The following is a 17,638-nucleotide window of genomic DNA, read 5'->3' as shown; positions in this document are numbered from 1 at the left end:
AATAAATAACAAACATAAAATTCTAGTTTGATTGCTCAACCTTACTCCTTGGGGAAAACATTGTGAAGGCATTATCCCTTCATCTAAAATGGCTGTTGTTCCATGTGACAACAAAATGCCCCCAAACTAGTTTTTTTGTCTAGCCAGTACCTTTTATTTCTTTTAAAAAAAATCTTTCTTCTTTCCACCGCCTCCTTTTATTTTTATTTAGTTATTTTCTTTTGTGTGACTGCATGTGTGTATTAGTGCTAGAAAAATTAATAACTTCCTAACCAAGCACATGAATCTGTCTACCATGACAAATACTAAGACTGCAAAATTGCTCGCAAATAATGTACCTGATAGTCCTTCCATAAATGCGTCAACTCCTCATAGTAGCTCATACCAGACCAAGAAGTGAAATGCTTCCTTGCACGAGGAACATGTTCTAATTCCTTAGGAAGCTCTTTCACAATCCTCACATCTCCTTGTAAGCTTGTGGTGAAATGAAGTTCATCAAATACATCTGAAAAGGTACTGTAAATACATATATATATATATATATATATAAAACAGTTAAATAGGAAGTGTAAGTAGGGATATATGTACTGGTAAACTGAATATTAGACATGAAAAGACTTAGATGAGAGGGGAGGGAGGGGGAAAAAGAGTAGCAGTTATAATAGCAGCTGAAATCAAGGTGACCTTGAATCTTGCCAGAATGAGCGCTTATCCAGTTGAGGAATTACTAAGGTTGCATTCATTATGCGTGCCACAGCCACCATATCAGATATCTGTGGGTAGATCAAGGTTACTGCTTTCCATTAACAAAACCAAATAATAAATTGGACCAAGTTAGCAGCATGGCCCTATATATTCCATCATTCACATAACAATTGCATTCCATCAAAGATTGAAAAGTGATAAAGTAAAATTGTAAATCATACATCTTTGATGCAGAGATCCAAGAAATAACAATAGCACAAGTCCAAGAAATCATTCAATCACAATAAATTACAATCATAGTAGCATAAGCAAGTTACCCACTAAAAATTAAAAAATAATAATAACAATAACAATAATTTTTTATGCAGAGTTTAAAAAGCTCAAGGAAGGCTAAATTCAAAGAAGCGATTATCTGGACATTGGCATGATTTCATAGAGAAACTAATAAAAACCTTGTATAATTATATTTCTAGTATTATTAGAGTTTTATTTTATGATTATATTTATGTTTTTAGGATTTTAAGGTTATGGGTATTTTGGTAATTTGCAGAATTTCTAGATATGGGTTGTGTGGGTTGCCCATGGGTTGTCTTATGGGTCAAGTTATTTAATTAGTTTTTATTTATGTTTCTTATTTGGTCTTCAGTTGGTTTTGAAAGTCAAAAAAGTTTTAGTTAGGGGTGTTCATGGATTGGTTTGGTTCGTCTAGGCACAAAATTTAGAACCAACCTAATCATGACCGGTTCTAAGTTTTCAGGCTCAAAACCAAATCAATCATGTACTAGAACCAACCCATCCCAACCCAATGAAGCTTAGGTTGGTTCGGGTTAGAACCACGGTTCCACTATATTAAAATAAGTGAATCAATCAAATAATAAATAATTAAAATAAACAAGTCTTTAAAATTTAAATATAACTCAAACAACGAGCAAAATATTGTTTAATACAAATTAAATCCAACTCAAGCTTAAACATAACCAATACAAATTAAAGCCATTAATGCAACCAATATAAATTAAATCAATTACGAAATTGAACTCAAAATTCTAATACTTCATTCATTCACCTAATAATTCTTGAATGTGAGATTTATTAAGTGCAATCAAGTCCATTGTAATAGACCAATTAAGTGAAAACATGTCAATAAAATAAAATTTTAAAATATATATATATATAAAACCTAATCCTATCGGTTTGAGGATTTGAAGACCCAGAACCAAACAATGCACTTAAAAACCAAACCAATCCAACCCAAAGAGGTTGGTTTAGTTCAATTTACTAGATAATTTGAACACAACTAATTTTAGTTGTTTCATTTTTTTATTCTAGCTGGTTTAAGAAGTCTCCTAATTCTATATAACCCCATGTACCGCTTAAGGATAAATTACAAATACACAGCCTGAGGTTTGCTTAAAATATGATTTGCCCCCTGTGGTTCTGGCCCTTGAAGTTTCTAATTTCATAACAAATGACCCATTTTATTAATAAATCATTCAGTCAATTAATAGTTTTTAATGATGTCATGAATTTATTTGAATTAATATTTCAGGAAATTTTATCATTGAATAGTTAGAAATTTCATTTTTTTCAATTAATTCTATTAAATAAAAAATTCAAATAAGGGAGTATTTGTAAGTTTTCAAACCACGGGGGCAATCCATATTTTAAGTAAACCTCAAAGGCTGTATTTGTAATTTACCCAACCCCTAACCCTAGATGTTGTAGCGATCCCGGTTTCAATCCTCCTTTCATGTTTTGCCACTTCGACTGGGCCTGTCGGGAATCGAGCCGCCCAGTCAACTCCCGGGGGTCAAGGGGGCAGTGCCCCTTGGTGGGTTTGAGGGAAGAGGTCGAGGGGCAGCGCCCCCGAAGCAAAAATGTAAAATGCATTCGAAGTTGCTTGTCCACTCGAGCGGCCGTTTATGCGCTCGAGCGAAGAATGTTTGGTTTTAGAAGTTTGACCTGTCTGCAAAAGTGCTGGGTTAGTGTATTTGACGCTTGAGCGAGGCATTCCACGCTCGAGCGGACCATGTTATATCAGTTCGTGAATCTGATATTTCAGATCACTTTTTCAGTCCTCTCTCTCTCTAAAACTCTCCAGAATTCCAGATCGGCATCTTCTTTCTCTAGAAGTCATCTTCTCTCTTTGATTTCTCCAAATCCATTGGGATTTAGACCTAAGTTCTTCACCAAAGTTGGTTATCACTTCAAGGGCTTCGTTGTGTGCGGTGAAGATCGAGTTTCGACACCGTTGATTTTGGGGGTTTCATCTCATTTCTTCTTCAAAACTTGAGGTAGGGATTTTCTTAGAGTTATATATATATTTTTACAAGATCTATATGATTTTCGAAATCATCTTTCGATAGCTTTGAAAATTGATTGTTGATTTAAGAAGTTGAGCGATTTTGAAAGTGGGTTTGTCTCTTATTCTTTTAAAATAATCTTATGGGTTTTGATCTTCGTTGATTCAAAAAAATATGATTTTGAAAAGTTTTCTTTCAAAGGATTTGAGTTGTATAGTTTTGGTGAGAAAACCTAAAATTTGAGAATTTTTTTAAAAGAGACTTGAAAATCCATGAATGATATTGTTGTATTTATTTTGTGTGTCAAAATAAATGGATGTTTGAAAATTTTCTTATTTATATTTATATAAATGACGAATTTCAGAGAATATGAGAATTGTTGTTTATTTTGAAAATTATTGTTCAAAACGTTAAAATAGTCTTGAAATGACTAATTGTTGAGGATACTTGAGAATAAGGAATTGTGTTATTCTTTGGATGCTGAATTAGAATAAAAGTATTTATATTCATCTTATGTTATTGGCATAACAATTCATTTGATTACATTAAACTTTGAAAGTTGATTTGAAAACTTGCATTAAGAAAAGAATGTTAAGAAACAAGTTTTCATGAAATGATTTTGGGGTAAATACGTTGGTAAGTCTTGATAGGTGGTGTAGATGATATTGAATAAGTTAGCCTGAGAATCCGGGCTGAAAGACCGAAAACCCGCGCGGATAGGTGTTGAGCCTTCCGGTTAATACCGGTAAAAATAACAATTTGGTAGTACTTGTATAGTCTACTTACAAACATCGACCTAGGGATTACCAGAGTCGTATTTACCGCCCTTGAAATAAATTGTTAAGTTTTGAACAATTGAAATTGTATGACATCATTGAGCATGATGGTTTTCAAAAGATGAAAATGTGATTTATCTTCAAAAAAGGGCATAGCATAGCATGGCATGTGCATTTCATCTCTTGAGACTTGTATAAAATGTATATACTTTGTTAAGGATTTTCTACTGGGCTTTATGCTTACCCTACGGGATTTTTGTGCAAGAAAAAATGTAGTGATGCCGCCTAACTAAAGGCGAGGAAATGTGTGTTGAGAGTACGAGACTCTCATTTTACTGTGACTCTATGTGTAAGCCAAGGGCTGCATGTGTGTGGGTTTGAATAACCGTTTTGTGTAACCAGACTCAAGCCTTGGAAACTTGTAAATCCTTGGGGGTATTTATTTGTTTATTTACTTGTTGGATTAATGTATTGTTGCATGAAGAACTATTATATCATGTAATATAAGTTTGGAGATTTATATTCAGTTTTCCTTGAAAGAGCCATGATTGTTGTATTATCATTTGGGCTAGAAATTTGGGGCATTACAGATGAGATGCCTAAGGGATTTTAGGAGTGATTTCTAGACTTATCTTCTTCTTTTCCACTATTTCTTTCTTAAATTTCGACACGTTCACAACCCAATTACTGTTCATGGGTCACATCACCCAAAACAGTCCCAAAATTCAATCTTCCTTATTATTACATTAAACCCTAACCATAATTCTTCCACACACTAGTAGAAGCCCTAAATTTCCCATTACTTTGTAGCTTGAAGTCGCTATAAAAACCCCACAGAAATTCAGCTTTAAAGTCTCACAGCACTGTCCTACATCCATTTGGTATCAGAGCTTAAGGTCTCACCACTATGTTCTTACAAAGTGGGAGATCCTGTGTGCCACAATATCCAATAACAAAGAAGTTCTGAATTTTGAAGGAAGGGATGATCCTATGGTGTTCTGTAATTGGCTTGGTTCAATTGAAGAATATTTTGATTGCTATGATTGGATGGATGAGATTTGCTAAGATGAAATTTTACAGCTATGGAAGAAAGCTAAAATGAAAAAAGAAAAGAAACAGGGTCAAGCAGAGCTGCTCTCTTATACCAGAACAAGAAATATCATATTACAATGCACACCTTTCCTCTCTCTCATTCCAGCTTGGAATGCCTTTCATTTACTGCTAACAGCCTAACAGGATCTTTAACAAGTTTCACAACAACTAATACACTCTCCCTCCAAAACAATATTCAAAAATTGGTTACAATTGAATTACAATGAGCTAAAGAATGGCTAATTTCTTCCCAGATCATCACATTCCCTCCCCCTTAAACAGCGTTGGCCTCAAGTCTGGAAATCCGGAAATCTGGAAATTTGGATATGTGCTCATGCTCATCATAGTCAGCTCAAGTGGCATCTTCTGGAAAAGATTAAGACCATTGGAGCAAGAGTTGCACAACCGCCTTCTTGTTTCTTTTAACCATGTGCCTGTCCAAATTAGCTACTGGCTTCAGCTGAAATCCACCATCAATACTTACTGGTGGTAGTGTAGGTTGAGCTACTGCTGGAATGTTTTATTTATAGTATATTTAATTTTTAGTACAGGTTAGAATAGAGTGTGATTTCCTAATCACGGATTTCTTGCCTCTTACATTGTAATTGATTGATTCTATTTCCTATTCTGTAAATACTGTTTTAGTACGTGGTCTCACCTCATTATAGGTAAGCCATTTTACACAATTCTTCTTGGTATCAGAGCCAAAACCCTAACCCATTCTCCCCTACCTCCTCCTCTCTCTGTCGGCAGCATAAACTAGTCGGCAGCCTCCAGCCACCCAGCACCACCTTCTCTCTCTGTCGGCAGGCTCTACAGGTCCAGTCAGTATCCTCTAGACTATACCTAGCCTCCGACCAGACCATATAAGGTCTGTTCTGTGTGAGTCGAACCACCTAGGGTGGTTTCGGCCATGTTGCAGTCCATTTTTGGGGTTGGTGGTTCATGTTCTGCCCTGGTTTAGGGTCTTGTGCTAATGTGGTAAGCACATACTCTATTTTTTTTTTTAATCTATTTGTTGGGCTACTAGTTTGTTTGGTAGCATTTGTTGTGGTATGTCATCTCTTCGGCTGTTTTGCTTGAGTTTTTCTCGTAGCTTTTCCACTATTCTTGTGTGGGTCTTTTGTTTTGGATCATGATTGAGGCTTCTGAGACGTCTGTGACCACTGTGGGGCGTATTGCCCCTGTTATCCTACCTGGGTTTGATGTTTTCTGTGAAGTAATGTGGATTAAAAGAATTCTTGAAGAATTAAAGCTTTCTCACCCGACACCTATGAAGGTCTATTGTGACAACAAAGCAGCTATATCTATAGCTCATAATCCAGTTCTACATGATCGCACAAAACATATAGAAGTGGATAAACATTTCATCAAGGAGAAAATCAATGCTGGCATAATCTGTATGACCTACCTTCCAACAGGTAAACAATTAGCTGATGTGCTAACGAAGGGACTACACAAGAAGCAATTTGATAAGCTGACTAGCAAGCTGGCTATGGAAGATATCTTCAAACCAGCTTGAGGGGGAGTGCTGGAAATTTGTGTTAATGCATATAATAAGATAGTGGCATATGATAGTGGTGTTGGTGGTAGATAGTGGCATGTATAGAATATGATAATGGTGTTGGTGGTAGATAGTGGCATGTATAGAATATGATAGTGGTGTTGGTGGTAGATAGTGGCATGTATATAATATGATAGTGGTAAATAGTGGTAATATATAATATGTAAGTGGCATATAATGGGTTATAATGATGTTTCTAATATCTCCTATATAAGGAGTGTCATTTGGTCTTGTAAAATAAGAAGTTTTGAATATAACAGAAATATATTCCTTCTTCCTCATATTTTCGGAGTTCTTCTTCCTCATATTTTCTAAGTTGGTATCAGAGCTACAAAAAACACAGCAGCTCTAAAACCGTCATAGCCATGTCGGAAGTCACGTCCGAAACCACTTCAACCCCTGCCGCTGCCATTCCGGTGAAAACGTCAAACTCTCACTCTGTCCAAATCACCACCATCCGCCTAAATGGTGATAATTTTCTCCGCTGGTCACAATCTGTCCGGATGTATATCCGTGGGCAAGGAAAGATCGGTTACATCACTGGTGACAAGAAGGCTCCTGCTGTTAATGATCCGCTGTTCGACAGTTGGGACGCTGAAAATTCCATGGTTATGACATGGTTGGTCAATTCCATGGAGGATGATATAAGCTCTAATTACATGTGCTATCCTACTGCACAAGAATTGTGGGATAATGTTAGTCAGATGTATTCTGACCTAGGAAATCAATCTCAAGTTTTCGAATTAACTTTGAAGTTGGGAGAGATTCGTCAAGGAGATGATTCCGTCACCAAATATTTCAATTCGTTGAAAAGGTTGTGGCAGGATCTTGACATCTTCAACACATACGAATGGAAATCGGTTGACGACTGCAACCACCACAAGAAAACTGTGGAAGACAGCCGTATTTACAAGTTTCTTGCCGGCCTCAACATTGAGTTCGATGAAGTGCGAGGAAGAATTATTGGCAGACCTCCTCTCCAATCCATTGGCGAAGTATTTGCCGAAGTCAGAAGGGAAGAGAGCCGAAGGAGCGTCATGCTTAAGAAAAAAGGTACTGGTGAATCAATTGAAATTTCTGCTTTAATTAGCGATGCTGCGACCAACAAGGCTGCAAATTACCAGGGCAGGTTTGATGATAAGCCACGGGTCTGGTGTGATTTTTGCAACAAGCCTCGCCATACACGCGAAACGTGTTGGAAGATCCATGGCAAACCTGTCAACTGGAAAAGCAGCAAACAAGGAGAGAAGAATCGTGGCTTTCCTACCGCTAATGAAGCCGATTCAGGTCCCTTCAACAAAGAGCAGATTGATCAACTCTTAAAGCTGATAAAATAGAACTCCTCATCCGGTACTCCTAGTGTTTTGTTGGCACAAACAGGTAGAAATCCTAAAGCCTTCTCTTGCCTAAACTTCTCTCCGTGGATCATAGATTCCGGTGCCTCCGATCACATGACTAGTTTTTCCCATTTATTTAGTACCTATTTCCCTTGTTCTGGTCATGACAAAATCAGAATAGCCGATGGTAGTTTTTCACCTATTGCAGGAAAATGATTTATTAAACTAACTGAGAAAATTAATCTCAATGCTGTTCTTCACGTCCCCAACTTAGCCTGTAACCTTTTGTCTGTCAGTAAACTATCTAAGGATTCTAATTGTCGTGTTACATTTTTTGAATCCCATTGTGAATTTCAGGACCAGAACTCGGGGATGATGATTGGGCGTGCTAGGATGCTTGAAGGTCTTTACTACTTTGATGAAGTACCTGTTAGTAATAAAAAAGCTCAGAGCTTTAATAGTACTAGTTCAATCTCTGTTCGAGAAAAAATAATGCTATGGCACTATAGGCTAGGACATCCTAGTTTTCTTTATCTGAAACATTTATTTCCAGAATTATTTAAAGGGATTGATTGTTCTTCTTTTCATTGTGAAAGTTGCATTTTTGCAAAATTTCATCGCTCTACTTATTTGCCAAAACCTTACCAGGCTTCCAAACCTTTTTATTTGATTCATAGTGATGTTTGGGGCCCTTCTAAAATCACTACTCTTTCTGGTAAAAGATGGTTTGTTACATTTATTGATGACCATACCTGCTTATGTTGGATTTATTTGATAAATAAAAAATCTGACGTGAAAAATTTATTCACAAATTTTTACAATATGATTGAAAACCAATTTCAAACCAAAATTGGTATTTTACATTCTGATAATGGAACAGAATATTTCAATGAGCAGTTGGGTGAGTTTTTGGAAAAAAAGGGAATTTTTCATCAATCTACATGTCGGAATACCCCTCAACAAAATGGCATTGCAGAACAAAAAAATAAACATCTACTTGAAGTAGCACGTGCTATAATGTTTTACATGCATGTTCCTAAATATTTATGGGGTGAAGCAATTTTAACAGCCTCTTATTTGATAAACAGGATGCCTACAAAGGTGTTAACATACAAAACACCTTTCGATTGTCTCAAAACTTTTTTTCCTGACATGAGGTTGTTTTCTGGTTTACCCGCCAAAGTTTTTGGATGTACTGGTTATGTTCATGTTCCTAGTCAATTTCGTTCAAAACTTGACCCCCGTGCTATAAAATGTGTTTTTTTGGGTTATTCCTCAAACAAAAAGGGGTATAAGTGTTTCGATCCTCAAACCAAGAAATTTCATGTGAGTATGGATGTGTCATTTGTGGAAACAAAATCCTATTTCCCCAACACTTCTCTTCAGGGGGAGACAAGTGGAGTAGAAGACCGTTTTTGGGATATTTCTATCCCGCTCCCCAATGTCATTTATCCTACACAAAAACCACATCTGTCTGATAATGATCACTTAGGAGAACCAAGTTCTATGGTGCCTAGTCAAGAAGATTCTTGTTTAGGAGGAGAAGTACTACAAAATGATCTAAATCCTGAGCTTCAGGTTTATACTAGGAAGCGATTTCATCTGAGGAATAATGACCCGAATGTCCATCCTAATGACCCGAATGTCCACCCGAGTTCTGGCATCGAAATTTTAGGTAATCCTATTCCTTCTATTTCCGACCTTGATGTTCCTATAGCAATTAGGAAAGGTGTCCGAAATTGCATTAAACATCCTATTGCAAATTACCTCTCCTATCAAAGACTGTCTAAAAACCATAGAGCTTTCACATCTAGGATTTCACACTTGTTTGTTCCAAGGAATATACAGGAAGCATTGGATGATCCGAATTGGAAATTAGCAGTCATGGAGGAGATGAATGCTTTAAGGAGAAGTGGTACTTGGGAGATAGTTGATCTACCCAGAGACAAGAAAACAGTTGGGTGTAAATGGGTGTTTGCGATAAAATGTAACGCAGATGGAAGCGTTGAGAGATACAAGGCGAGACTGGTGGCTAAAGGCTTCACTCAAACTTATGGGATCGACTATCAGGAGACGTTTGCTCCTGTTGTTAAAATAAATTCCATCAGAGTACTGTTATCTCTTGCAGTAAATTCAGATTGGCCTCTACATCAACTTGACATTAAAAATGCATTTCTCAATGGTGATCTTGAAGAGGAGGTGTTCATGAGCCTACCGCCGGGATTTGAGCAGAGACTTGGAAGCGACAGAGTATGCAGATTGAACAAGTCATTATACGGACTCAAACAATCACCAAGAGCATGGTTTGAACGCTTTGGGAAGGCAGTTATCAGTTGTGGCTTCTCGCAGAGTCAAGCAGATTACACAATATTTTATAAACATTCAAAAAACAGTAAAATTGCAATTTTGATTGTTTATGTTGATGACATCATTTTAACTGGTAATGATGAAGCAGAGTTAGCAGCCCTCAAAGAGAAACTCGCAAAAGAATTTCACATTAAGGATCTGGGAGCCCTCAAGTATTTCCTCGGAATGGAATTTGCAAGATCCAAGGAAGGTATATTCGTTAATCAGAGAAAATATGTTCTTGATCTCCTTGGAGAAACAGGTATGCTTGGTTGTAAGATGGTGGAGACTCCGATCGAGCCTAACTTGAAGTTACAAGCTGCTAAGGCTGAAGAAGTCAAAGAGAGGGAACAATATCAGCGACTTGTCGGGAAATTGATTTACTTGTCTCATACGCGGCCTGATATTGCCTTTGCAGTCAGCATGGTAAGTCAGTTCATGCACTCACCAGGGGCAGAGCACTTTGAAGCCGTTTATAAGATCTTAAGATATTTGAAAGGAACTCCAGGGAGAGGCTTACTGTTCAAGAAACATGGACATCTTCAAGTTGAAGTATACACAGATGCAGACTGGGCAGGAAGTGTTACAGACAGGAGATCAACATCCGGATACTGCTCCTTTGTAGGTGGGAACCTAGTTACATGGCAGAGTAAAAAACAGAATGTGGTAGCTAGAAGTAGTGCAGAAGCAGAGTTCAGAGCTGTTGCCCATGGAATCTGTGAAGTAATGTGGATTAAAAGAATTCTTGAAGAATTAAAGCTTTCTCACCCGACACCTATGAAGGTCTATTGTGACAACAAAGCAGCTATATCTATAGCTCATAATCCAGTTCTACATGATCGCACAAAACATATAGAAGTGGATAAACATTTCATCAAGGAGAAAATCAATGCTGGCATAATTTGTATGACCTACCTTCCAACAGGTAAACAATTAGCTGATGTGCTAACAAAGGGACTACACAAGAAGCAATTTGATAAGCTGACTAGCAAGCTGACTATGGAAGATATCTTCAAACCAGCTTGAGGGGGAGTGCTGGAAATTTGTGTTAATGCATATAATAAGATAGTGGCATATGATAGTGGTGTTGGTGGTAGATAGTGGCATGTATAGAATATGATAGTGGTGTTGGTGGTAGATAGTGGCATGTATAGAATATGATAGTGGTGTTGGTGGTAGATAGTGGCATGTATATAATATGATAGTGGTAGATAGTGGTAATATATAATATGTAAGTGGCGTATAATGGGTTATAATGATGTTTGTAATATCTCCTATATAAGGAGTGTCATTTGGTCTTGTAAAATAAGAAGTTTTGAATATAACAGAAATATATTCCTTCTTCCTCATATTTTCGGAGTTCTTCTTCCTCATATTTTCTAAGTTGTTTCTATCACCGCTTCTCCTTCTGCTCATCATATTACTAGTGTGGTATTCAATGGGAAGAATTTTGCAGCTTGGAGTCATTCTCTTTGTCTTTATCTTGGGGGTAAAGGAAAATTTGGTTGGCTCCTGGAGACTGAGAAACAACGCGGATGACAATCCTAAATGAGCTCAATGGGACATTGACATTGCACTCTCTTGGCCTGGATTTTTAACTCTATGGAGGAACATATTTATAATATGTTCATGTATTGAGACACAGTTCCTCATCTCTGGACTGCTCTTTCGCAGATGTACGCTTATGCTTGTCATGACTCCTGGATTTTCGAGCTTTATCGGGACATTTCTCATGTATTACAGGAAGCTTTGGGTCTTTCTGTTGTGGAGTTATTTGGCTATCTTCAATCCCGGTGGGAGGAATTGGCCAAATACGAGCCGTTGAGTGATTTTCCTGAGACGATTGCATCTATTTTGGGCAAACAGATGGGACGGCTTCATACATACCTGTAAGAATTTATGTATTATTGATTGATATATGTTGTTGTATATATTACAAATGGTGGGTGGCTCATTATATAGGAGAGGGTGAGTGTAGTAGGTGAGGAGTAGGTGAGGAGTAGGTGGTGGTAGGTGATGGTAAATTGGTGGTAGGTGATGGTAAATTTTAACAGCCCCCGCAAACTCAAGGAGGATAGAAACTAACCAACTTGAGTTTGGAGAGAGTAACAAAATAAGAAAATACATCAAAATAAAAAAGGATAGGAGACACTGTATGGTCGTGTCAGACCATTGGTGAAGACACTGGATGGTGGTGTCATAACGTTGTAGAGGACACTGTATGGGGGTGTCATAACGTTGTAGAGGACACTGTATGGGGGTGTCAGTCCGATGTAGAAGATAGTTTATGGGGTCATGTCGGACCGTTGTAGCAGACAATGTTGTGACAGTTGTTGTGACAGTTTACGGAGTCTTGCTGGACCCTTGTAGAAACTAACCGGAATCAATGTCGGGACAGTTTACAGAGTTTTGTCGGACCCATAAAGGAGCTAACCGGAATCAATGTCGGGACAGTTTACAGAGTCTTGTCGGACCCATGAAAGAGCTAATCGGAATCAATGTCGGGACAGTTTACAGAGTCTTGTCGGACCCTTGTAGAAACTAACCGGAATCAATGTCGGGACAGTTTACAGAGTCTTGTCGGACCCTTGTAGAAACTAACCGGAATCTATGTCGTCGTGTTTTTTTTTTTTTTTGGTGGAAAAGAAGAATAATAATAAGAAATAAAATGAAGTGGGGGATAAAGGTGAAGAAAACTTTCGGAAGGTTAAAGTAATAAAAATAAAATAAGGGAAAGAAGGTGATGGGTGTGCAAAACAGTGTGTGGTTCGTGTCCTTGTCAAAAGAGGGAATAAAATAAATATAAAAAACTATGAGTGGGGAACAAGAGTGGGTGGAAAGAAGGAAATAAAAGAAAAACATAAAGAAATGGAGTGGGTGTGGCGTATGATAATACTGTCAGATGTAAGAATGACATGGATCCAATAATTTAATTAATCGATAAAGCAGCAACTAAAGGTGGTGAAAAAAATAATAATAATAATAATAAAAGAAAGGTGCACATGGGTTGGAAAAGTGAAGAAAGGAGAGAGAGAACAGCCTGATTCGGATCTGGGTCTTTGTTTGTTTTTGGTATTTTGTTTGCATTGTTCTGGGTCCAAGACCAGTGACTGTCTCGTACACAGCCGAGATAGACCGCCGCCGGAACCGGAGGCCTCTCTGCTCCCAACCTCACCGGAGTTGTTAAAATCGGAGGAGGCCGGCGAGACGAGGTGATGGGTGTAGTCTCCTCCAAGTCTTCCTTCAGCACTGATCATCGTCCTCTCAACCTCATTTCCATCCTTGATCCCAAGCTTACGGAAAAGCGAAATGCAAGCAGCAGTAGAACCAGGAATCACCTGCAAATCATCAGTAATCAAAAAACCTAGCAGCTCCTCCCTTCAAAAAACACTCCACCGTCTTCTTCGCGCGTGTGCCAAATTCCACGCCCCAGAGAGCAGGCATGGAGCTTCAATCGATTACATTCGGACTCCGATGCGTTTTTCGGATCAAGCAACAAATCCTTATATTGATCATTTCGCAGATTGCGAGATTCAAGAGACGACACGCTGCCGTAGATTCGGGTTACGGAGCCGATCGCGGCCGATTCGGAGCTGAGCAATCGAACCATTTTCCCTAGTGGTAGTGTCAAGAACGAGAGGAGCGAGTCGATGAACTCGAAGTCGGACTCGGCGAAGATGACTCGGTTTCTGGTCTTGTCTACCAGAATCTTCGAGGTGATTACCTGGCGATCACTGGAAGTGTTGCGACAAGAAGATCAAGATCAAGAATAATTTGTGGCAGCGCGGAGTGAAGGTATGTGTAGAAAATTTTAGCAGACTAGGTTGAGGTCCGACGGGCAGCTAAGGTGAGGTTGCCGCCCGCCGGGGAAGCGAAAATATTAGGTTCTAAACCTGCTCTGATACAATGTAATAATTTATGTATTATTGACAATAATACATAAATTCTTACAATACCAGTTCTTGATGGGTTTAAAACTTGAATTGAGTCTCTTCGAATTCAGATTTTAAATACATTTCCTATGCCATCCTTGTATGAGGCATTTCCTATTCTTGATAGCGAGGAGCATCGTTGCTGGTTGGTTCAGCCATCTTCTGTTCCTATTTCATTTACTGATCAAATGGCTCTTGCTGCTCATTCTACCTCCTGCCCTCCTGCCCTCCTGCAGGTATTTGTCATTACTGTGGTGAGCCTGGGCATATTATGGCGCGTTGCTTCAAGCTTCATCCTGAGTTGAAGCCTTGTGTTGCTCATCCCCGAACTACCACTATTACTGATACTACTAGCTCTCCTATCCCATCTAGAACTCCAGACTTGCATTAGCTTCAGTCTCAGATTAGTCATCTTTAGGATCAGCTGGGCTCACTCTTTGCACATGCACCTGGTCCATCTGCTTCCACTTACTACACTAGCCACAAGTACTCCTCATGTTCACCATAAGTATAATGTGTCCTTGTCTTCTATTATTACTATTAATTCTGTTATCTCTATTCTTAATTTTGCTTATAATTTATTGTCAGTTAGTCGCCTTGCTAAATCCCTTAATTGTGCTGTCATCTTCTCACCTACTCATTGTTTGTTACAGGACCTGAATTTGAAGAGGATTTTTGGCAGGTGCTATGAGCATGATGGACTAAACTACTTTGGCGAGCCACCCTCTTCTTCACCATTGGCTTCTAATTTGCAAGCCTCTGTTTTGCCTGACTCATTGTCTCCTATTTTTACTTTACAAACTTCAAAACTACGGCATGCTCGCCTACGATGTGTCAATTTTCACTATTTATGTTTGCTTTTTCCTTCTTTAAATAAAGATTGCAAACATAATAAATTTCAATGTCGTTTGTGAACTTTACAAGCATATTCATTCAACTTATATTTCTCATATGTCTTGTGCCCCTAGCATGTTTAATTTAATATATTCAGATGTCTAGGGGTCCTTCCCTTGCTATTGCTTTTTTTTGGCCATCACTACTCTGTTACGTCTATTGATGATTATTCTCGCTACACATGAGTTTATCTCCTTAAGAAGAAATCGGATGTTTTTCCTTTATTTACTCAATTTCTTCAAATGATCAAAACCCAATTTCATAAAGTTCAAAATATTCGCTCTAATAATGGTCGAGAGTACATTTCTGATGCTTTTTGCTCTCATTTGGTATTTTGCAACACACGTGCTTACACTCTAGAACAAAATGGGGTTGCTGAGCAAAAGAATCGCCATATCATGTCCATAGTTAGATGTCTACTCTATGGTATGAATGTTCCCGAGTCTCATTGGCATACTGGGGTTCTTACTGCTGTTTATCTCATAAACTGAACTCCCGGTCGAGTTCTGCAGAGTTTGGCTCCTTTATAAGTTCTCAAACCCGATTGTATTTTATTTTCAATTATGCCTTGTGTGTTTGGGTGTACTTGTTTTGTCCACAATCGCAGCCATTCTCGAACTAAGATGATAAAGCAATTCGGTGTATTTTTCTTGGGTATTTTGCTCTTTCCAAGGATTATCGATGTTATGACCCTGTTGGTCAACGTTTTTATCATTCTTTGAATGTTACTTTTTGTGAGACTCTTCCTTTCTTTGGTTCTAATCCTCTTATGCAGGCTACTTCTTCTAATCTAGTTTGCGACATGTCTCCTTCGACTCATCCTATTCCCGCTTTTACTCCACTGCTCCATGTCCTCCATCTGAAGTGTCGCCTCCCAGGTATTCCCCTCTTATTGCTCCTCATCTTCAAACTTACTCTCACTGTCCACATGTTTCATCCCCTCCAACTTCCCTTTCGACTTCATGTTCAGGTATTACTTCTCCTTTTGTCAATTCATCTTCTTCTCCTCCTTCACCACACCATTATCCCTCTCATATTCGTTTTCCTCCTGGCCGTTATGGCTTCTCTTGTAATACTAATCATTCCAATACTAATCATCCCATTTTCGATTTTGTCTTATGTTGGTCTTTCAGACTCTTACCGTGCTTTCCTTTGGAAACTTGACTCTGTCGCTATTCCTTGCTTAGTCTCTGAGGCTTTTCAGAATCCCCATTAGGTTCAAGCTATGCATACGGAAATGGTGGCCTCAGAACAGAATGAGACTTGGACTGTTGAGCCCTTACCTTCTTTTGCCACAATTGTGGGCTACAAGTGGGTGTTTAGTGTGAAGTATCTTCCAGATGGGTTGGTTGATCACTACACAGCTTGTCTTGTTGCCCGCGGATTTACAGAAATTCCTAGTCAGGACATTGGCACCACTTTTACTCCCGTTGCCAAATTGACCTTTGCTCGTCTTATGGTTTCTTTGCTTGTAGCCCATTCTTTATCAGTTGGATGTCAAGAATCACCCTTCCGACAGCCACCAATCACCACTCCGACAGCCACCCATCTTCTCCAAGCCTTCTCCAGTCTTTTTCAGCACTCTCTCAAGACTCCTCTAGGGCTTATGACACTGCTAGGTAGTGTTTTGATGCACCCTTCTGCCTCTCTAGTCACCGTGGGACTTCTCTCTCTTCAGGCCCTAGGTCAGACAGATTCGCCAACACCCTCCTAGGTATTTCCCAACGTCATCATGGTCTAACAGATGTTTCTTGGACTTCCCTCTGGTCTTCCCTGTGTGTTTTCAATCCTCTGTAATAGCCTTTAAGTATCTCTCAACATCCTATGGTCTGATAACACACTGTATTTTCGTCCTCGTTATTTATACTCTATTTTTTTTTATTGTGATTAGTGCTGTGTTTTGGTTAAAATAGTAGCATGGCTGACCTATCTAGTGAATCTACTACTTCCCACCCATTTAAAGGGGTGAGTCCCAGTCCAGTTATGACTACTACTTCTGAGAACCTAAACCCTAGCCTTAAAATCACAACCTCTCTGTTTAATGGTCAGAATTACCTTGCATGGTCTCAATGTCTGACACTTTTTTTGAAGAGTAGGGGAAAGATGAGATATGTTGATGGGAGAGTTCAAGCACCAGATATTATTAATCCTGACTATGATCAATGGGAGATTATTAACTCTTTTTCATTTCATGGTCCCTGAGATTGATAAAGGTTATTTATCCATGGAGATTGCCTAGGATGTTTGCGAGACAGTAACTGCTACATATTCCCAAAAGGGGAATTTTTCTTAGACATTCGAGTTGCGCCGGTCGATTGAGCGCTCAGTCCATGGGGAGCAAACAGTTCTTCAGTATTACACATTTCCTATGAAGCATGGGTACTTCGAAAAACATGCCGTACCCGTACCGGGTACTTACCGGCGTACCGTACCTCGTATGGTTACTTCTGCATACGTACCGGGTACACGAAACACGTACCCAAGTTTTTTCTTCTTAATTTTTGACGTACCCTGACGTACCTAGTATATATCCAAGCCGTACAGTACCTCAGTTAAAACAATATTTTCCTTCTACTACAGAGATAAAACTCATTTCACTAGATTTCTTTTTTAGTTTTTGTTTCATGCTTAGCATGATTTTAAAATTAAACTATGGTTTGTAAGTTGTTTAATATATTGATATTTAATT

At 38.6% G+C, this 17,638-nt stretch overlaps 1 protein-coding gene across 2 annotated transcripts in view; it reads right to left on the bottom strand.

Annotated features, from left to right (window-relative positions):
• Positions 1-17,638, bottom strand: part of LOC114314586 (O-fucosyltransferase family protein) — a 56,538-nt gene that overhangs the window by 7,607 nt on the left and 31,293 nt on the right. For both annotated transcript variants that reach the window (XM_028261063.2, XM_028261065.2), the window contains exons 4-5: positions 685-773; positions 339-516 (exon numbers count right to left, since the gene is read on the bottom strand). In XM_028261063.2, coding sequence (XP_028116864.2) covers positions 339-516; positions 685-773 — 267 coding nt within the window. The remainder of the gene's footprint in view (positions 1-338; positions 517-684; positions 774-17,638) is intronic.

This window comes from Camellia sinensis, chromosome 10 (assembly GCF_055761805.1).
Source record: "Camellia sinensis isolate YWXY chromosome 10, ASM5576180v1, whole genome shotgun sequence".
NCBI lineage: Eukaryota > Viridiplantae > Streptophyta > Magnoliopsida > Ericales > Theaceae > Camellia > Camellia sinensis.
The sequence above is the reverse complement of the archived record's forward strand: the minus strand, read 5'-3'. Positions and strand labels throughout refer to the sequence as shown.